Source organism: Scomber scombrus, chromosome 3 (assembly GCF_963691925.1).
Source record: "Scomber scombrus chromosome 3, fScoSco1.1, whole genome shotgun sequence".
Classification (NCBI taxonomy): Eukaryota; Metazoa; Chordata; class Actinopteri; order Scombriformes; family Scombridae; genus Scomber; species Scomber scombrus.
Genome location: NC_084972.1, coordinates 25,364,961 through 25,377,360, shown reverse-complemented (window position 1 = coordinate 25,377,360; position 12,400 = coordinate 25,364,961). Strand labels below are relative to the sequence as shown.

General features: G+C 38.7%; 1 protein-coding gene across 1 annotated transcript in view; it reads right to left on the bottom strand.

Annotated features, from left to right (window-relative positions):
* Positions 1 to 5,009: 5,009 nt before the first annotated feature.
* tafa3a (TAFA chemokine like family member 3a) overlaps positions 5,010 to 12,400 on the bottom strand; it is a 65,888-nt gene continuing 58,497 nt past the window's right edge. The window contains exon 4 of the mRNA XM_062445451.1: positions 5,010 to 5,237. Within this exon, the coding sequence (XP_062301435.1) occupies positions 5,010 to 5,237 (228 nt within the window). The remainder of the gene's footprint in view (positions 5,238 to 12,400) is intronic.

Genomic DNA, 12,400 nt, shown 5'->3' with positions numbered 1-12,400 from the left:
AGTGTATTTTTTTTCCAAGTTTAGGTAATTTAAAGTACTTGAATAAGGTTTGGTTGAGGTTATTGGAAGATTGTGGTTGTTGCAAATGTTATAGTTAAGTTAGGGCACCTGTCAGTATCACTTTTGTAATTTCTTTAAATCTAATATTGTACAGTATTAATATGGAATATCGAGTTAATATGTGTGATTGTACAGTGTGTATCTCCATTGCTTGTGAATGATTGTGTACTAATTGCTCAAGGAGTAGCTAGTTTTTCACTGTATGAAAAATGTACTTGTGATATTATGAATTCCTTGATTCCTTGCAAGGAAATTTCAACTTAAAGGAACGCTTCACAGTTTTTAAATCTGTTTTAAGATGTTTTGTCATGCATTCGCCCCAACCTGCTTCCTCATTTTTTAGTAGCATGAAAATGTGAAATTAATGCCAGTTTGCTTCTCTTGTAAAAAACACCAACATGTTTTTCACTCTAGTAAGGGTAGTCTCTACAAAAGCCCAAGTGAAGTACAACAGTCTAAAAAGACATTTTTAGTGTCTACATTGGTGTTAGTCATAGATGGTCTATTATTGAGTCTGATACTACTTTGATCCCATCAGAGCAAAAGTCTCAGTTTCTTGGACAAATAAATTCAGGAAGATTTGATGTCAGCATCGAGTTTCCTTATTCAGGTCCACAGTGAACCTTTCATATGGCATCCAATAATCCACAGGATAATCAACAAGGCCTGTATCGCTCACCAACAGCCCGTGACCTCTGTTATTATTCCATCAACAGGAAAACCAATACTAACAGTAAGATTACTGACAACACGTGTGTAATGTATACAGCAAACGGCTAGCAGGTGGGCTTTACAACACGCTGAATAACAACACACTCGCAGGCTGGAGAGATCCCCCGCGTCGGAGATTAAAGAGGTGACCCTTATTTCCCGTAGGAGCACTTACATCCCATCTCCCTCGAACCCTCCAAATCCCCCCTGAATACATGATCATTGCTGAGACGGCGACCTGGAGGATTGGATGTAAACATCCCAGAGAGAGAGGAAGAGAAGCCTGCTCCTCAGAGCTCTTCTATCAACTTGATGGGAGGTGTTATTTCTTAAGCAGGCAGCCAATATCCATGCGATCTGTCAAGGACGGGCAGAGGATGGCGGAGTAAGGCAGGAGACAGCCCTAGACAGCATAATGTCCTTTTGTGGGTGCATATGTGCATAAATACACAGATATACATACACCAATCTTGAAGTTCTTGCATAATTCAACAATAAGAGGGATTAAAGACCTCCATCCTGGAAACCCTGTGTTATTACAGGGATTTCAGTCTGGATTGTGAATGGATGATGATATTTAAATCACTGCATAACAATGACTGAAAGGCAACCAATTACTGACATCTGCGACATTATACTCCACCTTATTCTGAGCAGGTATCCCTGAGAGAAGAAATAAGAAATATGAGTCATTGCACTCCCCCACACAGCTGTCTTCTGGGGTTGTCTTATGAAGTGGACACATCTGCTTGTCACATTTCATTTAGGTCACTTTACATTGCTGTCATCCTCAAATAAATAGCTAATTGTGAACACATATAATATACGGTACTATTGCAAACATCAGAATCCATGGCTTATGAATTGAGTTATTATGGTGGCACAGGTATTATCACAACAGGCTTCAAGAGTACTGTAGACTAGCACAGTTACATTTAATGGTATCTTTCATGCTGTAACTTTAAATGTCACAAAGCAACAAGAAAACAAAACACACATCACTGTTATCTTTCTGTAGTAGTTGAGTGAAAAATGTCATAATCCCCAGTGTTGCTTTTTAAATGTCATCACATTTTACAGTTGAAAACTAAACTCGTCAGTGCCCTCTCTCTCTGTAACTGTAAATTATTTTAATCTTTAGGTACTTTCATACTGTTAGCCTATTTCTTCTCATTTTGGGTGACACATCAATACAAACATATCTTATAAGTTAACATCAATCAATGATATCGGCCATGCTGAGTGCTCTAGTAGGACTACAGGCTTAAACAAGTTATATATTCCACACAACTAATCCTTTTTTGGTGAGTGTCACATTTTTACAAGTGATTATTCCTGTTCAGAACAAGGCAGCAAGCTAATTAAGATGTCCTTATACAACTGAACACATGTGGCCTTGGTGTAGATAAACCCTTATTGCCGTTGTTTCAGAACTTATAAAAATGGACAGATGTGTGGGGAGAAATGATTAGTTTTTGTCAAATATGCATGTTAATTCAGTCACATGTTCCAAAACTCATCAGACCTACTGTTGTTGGGGGGGGGGGGGTTTCAAGTATAATGTTTATATTATATTGTTGTTAATCATTATTTTCACAATAATGTGTCTAATGTGCCTGCGTACCATTTCCATGTACTGAAGTAGACATAAAAAAAGGCAGTGTCATTGAAAGTAACAAGTGATACCATGTAGCCAGAGGGCTACATTGGCATCACTTGGCACTCAGTTATTTGAGGAATTTAATCTGGCATGTGTTTTTTTTTCAGAGTCAGACAGTAGGACAGAAAGCTGTGTCGGGTCATCAGTCTTTATAAGTTGGCTCAGGTGCCCTTTGGTCTCGCAGTAGCTGGTTTATTATCAGGGCCAGAGGGGGATGTCAGGGGCCAGAGGAACTGTTGAGCTGGAAGTCCCAGCTTCACGGCTTGTTGCTCCCACCTCTGCGACCCACAGCACAGGGTGCACAGCTTTGAGCAAGGACACCAGAGAGAGCCTGTGTGTGTAAAGGTGTGCTTGTGGTGTTGCTGTGTTTGTGTGTAATTAACAGAGAATGTTTTTGCACAAGTGGAGGAGTGTGTGCATTCAGTGCATGTGTCCTCTCTTATTAATTTCTGTGTAGTATAATTAACAATATACCCCATAGGTAGATTGCATCACTAACTTGAATCTAAAAGAAACAACCAGTTCTTTATACCTCTTTGCCTTGTTTACCATCTACTGAATAAGAAGCAGTTTGTGACTGCAAACATAAGCATGCACAAGACAATCTGAACTGCATTCATATGAAGTATGCTGGCATTTCTCCACATGTATATTCATAGTACACCTGTTTTCTCAACAGTTGTCCCCTTCCCCTGTCTCCCCTTCACTCGCTCTTTGTTTTGTATTCTGCCATGTTCCTTCCCCATGCTATAATTATTCATTACAAGGGTCTTCAATCCACTGTGACAGCGCTCCATTATGATGAAGTGGGCTTTGTTTGGGATCACACAGCTGGACAATCTGAATGTGAAGTAAAATCCACCTCTGCCACTGGAGCACATTTCTTATAAATCTTGAATGGCGAGTCATTTTTCACCCTGATATATTTTGATGATAACTGATAAAAAGGAGATCTGCTCTGCAGTAAAATGTATTTTCAAATGAGAAACAACATTTTGATGCAAAGTTAGGACAAATTGTGTGTCTAAATGCGTACCATTATCTTTGTTATCATAAGAATCTTCTATTCATCTGTGTTTTGTATTTTTAGCACGTGTGGGCTTAATCCATTAATCGATTAACTTTTCTGTCCCTAAAATGTCAGAAATGATCCTTTATAGTTCCCCACAGCCTCTTCAGATGTTTTGTTTTGTCTGAGTGAAAAGACAGTTTAGGATCATGTATATCAAAGAAAAGCTTTTAATCATGACATTTGAGAGCTCAAGACAACTCATTTTTGGCATTTCTGCTTAAAAAATTACTAAAATTTGATTGTCAAAATTGTTGCCAATTAATTTTTTTTGACTGATAGATTAGCCAATAGTTGCAGTGCTACATGCAACTCAAGTGTCACACCAAAGACTATGACCTTTCTTGGTCTGTTTTAAAGGATGGACTTGAATTACATCATACCTTCCCCAGGATCCAAGATTAAAAATAGCTGCATTAATAAAACCAACCATTTATATCATCACTCATTAGCATGAACACTTCTTAGTGATCACAAACACACAGAGCATATGCACTGTATTTTGGCAAAACTATGACAGTTGGAATATATTACAATGTTGAACAGCAGAAAAGGGGATTATCCTGTGGGGGTGGGGGTTTTCTCCAGTGACGACTTGTTACCTTTGGAGAAAATTGTAACTGACACGAATTCAAACCGACCACAACCGCTGTTCTCTAGAGGGGAAAACTATACCAACTTTTAAATGCCACCTTTCAAGTCTACAACCACTGAATCTTTGATAGTGAAAAGATATTATTTTTAACAAAATGCAAATGTTGTGCCATTGCAGTGCATATAATTCAATTCCACTTTTAACAGTGTCTTTCGTCATGGATTGTTTACCAAAACAAACCAAATGGTAAGTATTAACCAAAGAGTATTATATTATAATAGAATTTTTAATATTTAATTGCTGATTTATATTATTATGTTGAACTCAGTAAGGAGCACATAATGACTTGTTTAGGACTCAAACATCAACGTTTATGACTTGAGTAAAGGCTTCAGTGCCAAGACTTGAGAGTTAATTTTCAAATCAATACATTTGTTCCACCTTTCATGGTGTTACTGATTACTGCATATTTGAAGAAAATATTTCACAACTCTGGGACAAAGGCAAACTACTGGTCCAAATAAAGAAGTAAACAAACTGCTTTGTAGGTATATATTGTTATTCATTAATAGTTAACTTGTGGAGGTATTGGATTTAAGTAGAGTGCAGCAAGAGATATCTTATCAAGTTAATGCAGTGTATCTCCTATATTATGAAAACAAAGTCAGTTTGATAAATCAGTTTGATTGACTATGGAATTAGTCATTCAGTAAGCAATTACAGCAGCTGACATGCAGGAGAGCTGTTTATTAACTCTCACATTAGAAGACTTTAACAACAAAATGCTCCTGTGTCAAGCAGCTGAATGAGCTAATTATACAAAATAACACAAAATCACATTACTGCTGCAAACTTAAATCCTGTTAAAGTGCTGTATTGTCTTCACTGGGCATCTGCAACCTTTCACATTCTCCTTAGAAGTCACCAAATGTGTCGAACGGGAGGTTTATTCGGTATCCCCACCTCCCCCTGGTAAGTGAATGTGAGAGGTAATGAGTGGAGAGGGCAGGGTTCAGGACATGTAGGTGGTTGATCTGTATTCGCCACAGGCAGCCAGGCCCCTGGACCCCTCTCTGGGGGTCACACAGATCAGAGGCAGCCTGCTGCTGCAGCTGCTGCATCGCACACCCAAGCTCTGGCACCTACATTACAAGAATAGCAGTGAGGTAGAGGAGGGCTAATGTTCTGAAGGCTTAATATAACAGTTTATTCACAGCCTGTCTGTTCATCAGTACTTTAAATTTCTCATTTGGGTAGCTTGCTTTGGAGTAAATAGCAGGGGAGGGCAAAGGATACTGAAATCATACCAGCTGGGTAAGCATAATGTTACACTAAATGGGTCAAACGAGACAGCGCTGATTACTGGAAGGAACTGAATTGAGTGTGGGTGGTTTGCCCTCAAACCCATTGAGGGGCAACCTGAGAGTGTATTTATGTAAGCCGTTGCCTCCATCTCAGTCACAAGAAGTCTAAATACTTTGCCCAAAAGGGCCATAGGGGATTTCTCTTGGCACTATAGTACACAAGATACTCCAACTGGTACATTTGATACTTCGGATTTGCATCACATGTAGGACACTGCGTTCCCAGCTATGATATGACACTGTATGTATATGGATTTTTTTTTTCTGAGGCTCGTGATTCAGTTTACAAAACTGCTCTCAGTGTATGTTCTATCTTCGCAGTACCCAGTCATCAAAACAGCATGGCTAGATGTCGTTCTGTTTTGCCCTCTAACTATCGAATAGCTGATTTTATCCCAAGATCATTCTCTGTTTCCTTGCTGTTTGCATTTTCATTTTCTGTCCCCTTTAGTAGTAGCCCAGCCCCATCTCTCTCCCTCTCTCTCTGTCAGGGAAGACTGTTTCTTTTGACTTTGACATCATGAGCCAATGAACCGCACCGAGCATCACATTCACTTACTCTAAGAAAACATAATCTTCTCAGGGTGAAAGACTATTTAATCAATGTGAACGGGTTTTACAGGTCCTTTTTCTTCAAACAATTGATGCTCCACACACATGTACCCTTGATTAAAAAAATTAAATAGAATGTATCAGCATTCAAACTGCTGTGCGATAAAAGAAAATTGATTAAAAAGGGATAGCTGAAATTAAACAGAAAGGGAGAGATCCTGTGGGACATGGTTAGCATATAGATGGTAGGCTACAGGGACAGAGGGGAAACTTCAGCAAAAGTTATTGGTCTAATTATTTAACTCCATTCCTTGGGGTTTAGTGGTCTTTATTTATTGAAGCAATCACACCTTTTATCACTGACACCAACAAGTCTGTCACGTCTTAAGCAAGATTGCTCCAGTCATTAAAAGCTTGGTAACATATTCCCTTTATGTTCCTACAGTATATGGAATAATGATCTGCTTGCTAGAGGACACAGGAAAAATACTGTGAGGTTACTGAAGAGCTGAACCAAACCCTGTAGCACTCCCTGCTGAAATTCCCTGAGCTAATAGTGGGTGCTAAGACACTCTTAAAGGTCCACTGCCAATGTATGTTAACTATGATTTAGCCTCCAGTGTATAATGCACTACAGAATCAATTTTGATTTTGTAAGGTCTGATTAGTTCTCTTTTTTTTTCTTGGTTGGTCCTCAAACAGGTTGTCTTTTACCATCTGTTTTATTCAGAACTTTTATTCTAATACAGTGAAACACTTTCGTCTGTACTCTCATCTTTCTCATCTCATGGCTCGAAGCAGCCCTCTGAGCTCACTCTTGATATAGTACATCATGGCACTTCCCAGTTTTCTCACCTTACCCGGAGCACACTGTGAAAGCCTGCACATCACACCAGGGTGTGATGATGGCCCACTCAGTCACACAAGGGCATCTCAGACACCAATGATTTAGCATGCATAAAGCAGATACACTGCACAAAAAAACACTGCACACAATTCAGTGTTATCTCACTCTTAAAGTCTTTATGGTGCTCAGAAAATGCTGGAAACAGCTGCTGGAAAATAGAGAAGCAACATTCATCTTTGTGTTCTATTCATTTAGTGAGTGAAAATTATTTTATTTCAGTCTGGATAAGCTCATGTCACCTGACCAAAGTGTACCTGGTGATCCCAGCTGTGCAGGTGACTATTAATGTTAGGTCACAATCCAGGCACAACAAAATCAGTCTGTCAACTGTCAGCTCAGGGATTGAAAAGCAGAATATATCAATGTAAAGGTATTTGGTTGGAAAAGATGGAGTCATGAGATTTTATGAATTCATAAAATATATAGAGTACGGTATACGGAGCTCTCAAGTCAGTCAGAAAAAAAAGCTAAATTAGTGACTGAGGAACAAAATGCTCATTTTAACAAACAGGCACAAAAAAAGTTTAACTCTTTTGGCAAGGGCAAAAGAAAAGTCAGCTAAATGTATTTTTCTTCCTCATGTGAGGTCAACCTTGTCAGTCCCAGTCTGTCGGCCCACCACTTTTCAGACTGAAACATCTCAACAAGTATTGGATTAATTCTTAAAAAATGTTGTAAAAAACATTCATGGTTACCAGACAATGACCAACTAAATACCATTGTCATTATGGGCTTGTTAGCATGCTGATGTTAGCATTTGAGGGTCAGGGAGAGCTGCCTGGTGAATATCAAGTTGCTAGTCTTTTACCATGGACTGCACTAGCAATGTGCAACCAGTAAGAAACAAAAGCTGCATTTGAAAACCCTTTTGGTTTTTGCTCAATACCCTCTTTTTAAAAGTGACACAGAATGAAATGAGTCACTGAGAAACACTAATATTATTTCTACAAGGCCTTTTACCACAGTGTCTGTTACTACCACCACTAGTACTACCACTCCTGTTTCTTAGGAAGGACTGTAGCCATACCATGTACAGGAATGATTGCACCCACAACTTGGCATTTACTCCTGCAAGTACCTTTTGTGGTAGAGCCTCTGAATGCAGAGCACGGACAACAATGCAATATCATTTTCAAAATACTGGAATTGTCTAACATTTTGGGAAATATACTTGTCAACCTTCTTACCCAGACTCAAGATGAGAAGATCAACGTCAAGATCATCCATGTTTAGCCTAACAAAAAGACGCAGGGAAAAACTATGGTCTTGTTAACGTACATATTGTTCTTTGAAAACAGCTGTGTAATTAAATGTAAACATTGCACTATATAGCTCTGAATCTGTACTATCCTAATGAAAATGTCCCAGAGTGTCTCTGCAAAATCATAAAACCAAAACAAGAACAACAAGAATTGTATCGCTGTTGCAAGTCACTTGTAAAAAAGCAGTAACCCTATAACAAAAAAGCGTATTCTCATATTATGCATCACAGTAATATTTCAAGGACATATTAATATCAAATCTATTGCAGTTTTAAATGGCTCAAAAATTAAGTCGTTGTGTGTTTCTTCGATCAGCAGACAAATACTGAGCACTTTCTACACAATGTTGATGGTTTCATCAGGGCAGAGAATAAAGGGCAAAATGATGTCTTTTATTAACTCCTCTCAAAAGTAAAGTGCCAGAACTCACTTGTAGACTGCTGGTTTTGTGCATTTCGAATGCTCCCTTTCATCCATCCAACAAAGGCTGCTATCTTGAGTTCATAGCCTTTTTAGTCATCCAGGATCGTGCATGTCGTCCTGCTTTGGCTGGAGCTGTTTCTTCTTGCTTTTTGATGTGCAGGAGGACTGATGCTTTTTTTGTGGCCAAATGGTCCTTGGGATCATTAAGATGTTGCAGATCCTTAGTGTCACAACAAGCTGTTAAACAACATCCCTAAAGAATGCAACTCAAGGCTTTTAATCAGACTTGATCTTTCATTCTTTTTCTGCATTTATTCTGTTTGCTTTTGTTTCACTACTACGTATCTTTGTATCATCCAGGGTTCATGAGTCTGAGCAAAATGTCCACACATGTGAAAAGGGAGCATTCTACCCTATCAAATCCCTTGAATTGTATAAACACTTGCATTTATGATTTTAATCTTTTGAAATCCTGCCATTTGATGACCAATTTGTATGAATAAACTCAAGGATATTTTGTGCTTTCCCAAAATGAATACAATCAAATTTACACAGTAATTGTACTTTGAGAACAGATTAACTGATTCACAACATTTCCTGCTGGAGTAAAGGGACAGTAATCAGCATTCAGTTTGTTTATTTAGTGTTTAGTTATGTGCGGTGTCATACAGTATAAATTTGATTGCTTTTTATTGATATTATTTTGTGTTTCTCTTCTCGTCCACCTTGAAGTCAGGTTAGAGGAGAGCCACTGCTCCACCCTTCAACAATCACTTTAAAGCTGCAATGTGTTATTGGGGACACACAAAGGACAAACATCAAAGCTGCCGTCCCAACTTGTCAGCAATTGCTGCACTGCACCCAGGCACTGTATCATTAAAGGCAAGGGGCACAGTGACAGGGACAAGAACATTGGGCCATACAGGTTACTGCAAACACATATACAGTAAAACCTGTCTCACCTCTAAATTAAAGAGAATGTTTCTCCTTGCATGATCAAAGATCTGCCTGATAACTATTCAAGTATAAATTGACATACAGTATAGGTAATCAAGAGTATTTTAAAGCATGTCATGTCAGTAATGCCAGTAAGGGGTACAGCAAATGATTTTCATTAGTGATTAACCTGGCGCTTACTGGATGATCCCAAACATTTCAGATTATTGATCCCACAAAATAAATCCCACTAAATGAAATTTCTAAGCGGATGTGTTTATTAGATTATTGTTACTGTATTTCATCTTTATAAAATGCTGCCAGATATTATTCAAAAATATTTCTATTATAATTTCATGGAATCTGAGGTCGCGTTAGCTCAAAACCAAAAAGACATGGCAAATGACAATAATGACCAAGAAAAGCTTCAAATCTTAACATCTGAGAAGACTGAACATGAATATGTTTGCTTTTTTTGCTTGAAAAATAACTAAAACAATGAATAAATACTCAAATTAGTGGCTAAATACTAGAATATGGAAAACCTAAATTCATAAAAAAAATATATTAATACCACTTTCTTCCCCAAAGACATTTCCCAAATAATTTCACTTTTTGCTATACATTGCTTTCCTTAGCCATAATTTAGCTTCCCCATTTTCAGTCACTGGGCATGGGGCAATGTCAGGCCAAACAACAACACCAACATCAACAACAACAACCACTGGCTGATGAATGAGTGCCGAGATGGAGAAGGGGATCGAAGGGATTGATCCGCGCCCTGCTATCTCATCCCTGTTTTTACCCTCTGTCAAACAGGTGCTGAGGGGAGATGGATTCTGTCTGCCGAAGGAGTGGATTAATGGCAGTATAAGAGAGGGGGGTCTGGCAGCGCCTAGACCCAGCTGAGTGGTGCTCTCCTCTGGGCTGAATGGAGGTGGCAGAGGTGTTATTGACAAGGCTCCAGGAGAAGAGGTGGTGCCAATGCCTCAGGTAGAGTGGAGAGAGGATTGGGAGAGGAGAAACTCTCTGCACCCTTACTCACATGGCAACAAATGCACACACACACACACACACACACACACACACACACACACACACACACACACACACACACACACACACACGCACACACACACACACACACACACACACACACACACACACATGCACACGCACATGTGTGCACACGTATAAATACACCCTCCTCCCAGAGTACCTCTAGCCGGCATAATGATGGATGGTTAGAGGGTTCAGTCTCTCATTCACCTTTGTTCAGACTTCTTGCTTTTTGAATTGAGTGGCCATGGTAATGAATATGCATGCATGCGTAGATGATGTTCACAAGCTCAACACAGAGCATATAAATTGCCAATTGCACTGAGTTAATGACACAAACATAACCCTTTGTTCAATTTCCATTGACTTATTGTGCGCTAAATTAATTGTCTGGCTTCCAATTACAATGGATATTTTTAGTGTGTGGAGATGTATTCTGTAAACATAGATTACATTACTCTAATTGAGGGAAAAGCAAATATGTCTAAATCGTTCCTGATATCACATTTGTGCTAATGGCAAAACAAATGGAGCGCGCTCGTTCATCTTTGCCAACAATTACTCAATTAATTGTAATACAATAGATTTAACGTTGAAGTGGTCACACTTGATTGGTATTCGTTGTAAACTTTGAAGGTCACAGTCCAGAGTCTATACTACTTGTGTGGAAAAGTGTTATAGATTCACTTGCTGGCTATAGGAGGCCCTGAGTGTTGTGAGGAGGGCAAGCAGAGAAGCTCAGTATGCTACAGGCATTCAGCTCTCCCTCACTCTCACCCTCAGCACATCTCTCCCATGAAACATCACTGACAATTTCTCAATGCAGCAGAAGTGCTAATGCTGGTTTTTATAAAAGATGCTCAGCAAGACAACAGGGTGTGCCCTGTCTCAGATTAATGAGTACTCAAATGCAAGCAGACAGCAGTGGAATTAACAACCTCATCTCCCTCCATCTCTTCCTCCTTTCTCCCCCTGCTTTTTTTGTTTTCACAAGTCTCTGGCAACTAATTAAAGAAACTACATCATGAAATGTGTGCTTCCTTCTTATCACTCTGTAGTCCTTCATCACTGAGAAAACAGGAGAGTGATTGCCATTCTCCCACTCACTGCCCCACTTATGACAAAACATACTCACTGGTGTTTTATGTATTAAGACCTTTGTAGGGTTTGTCACACATATGGAAATTTGAAAAGTGTGAAAAACTATGAATCATCACCTGCGGTAATTCACAGGAGCAAATGATGTAAAACAATCTGAGATAGAAACCAGGGTCGAAGCAAAATCTTGGGGTGAACAAAAAAGTATTACACTAGCATTATTCTTTATCATTCTTATTTTCAACAAATCCCATGAATAGACAAAAAATAACCATAACAATAAAACCGTATCTCAGTACTTTCTGACTTCTCCAGTCTGTCAGTGGCTCTCAGCTGCAAACACATTTGTAATTATTGAAAAATGGATCATTAATCAGATTTTTATTGACATTTTTAAGAAAAGATCCCCTCCACATATGTATTAAAACATGTAAACTCTGTTTGGAAAAATAATGTTTCAAGCAATAATGTTTTTTCTGCAAAAAAGTTAAATTACGATATTAAAATCCTTAAAATGACATTGACTCCTTCTCCCTCATTAACAATGTAATAATCTATGAATATGTAAGTAGTTTTTATTGAAAAGTTGAACCGCTGGACACAAGATGTCTAGTAATTCACTGAAAAGTCCATTCAGTGTATGTTCACCAGAGGCTGCAAGTTTCCACATCACAAAGTAGTAAGTTGAATATTGGACCACAATT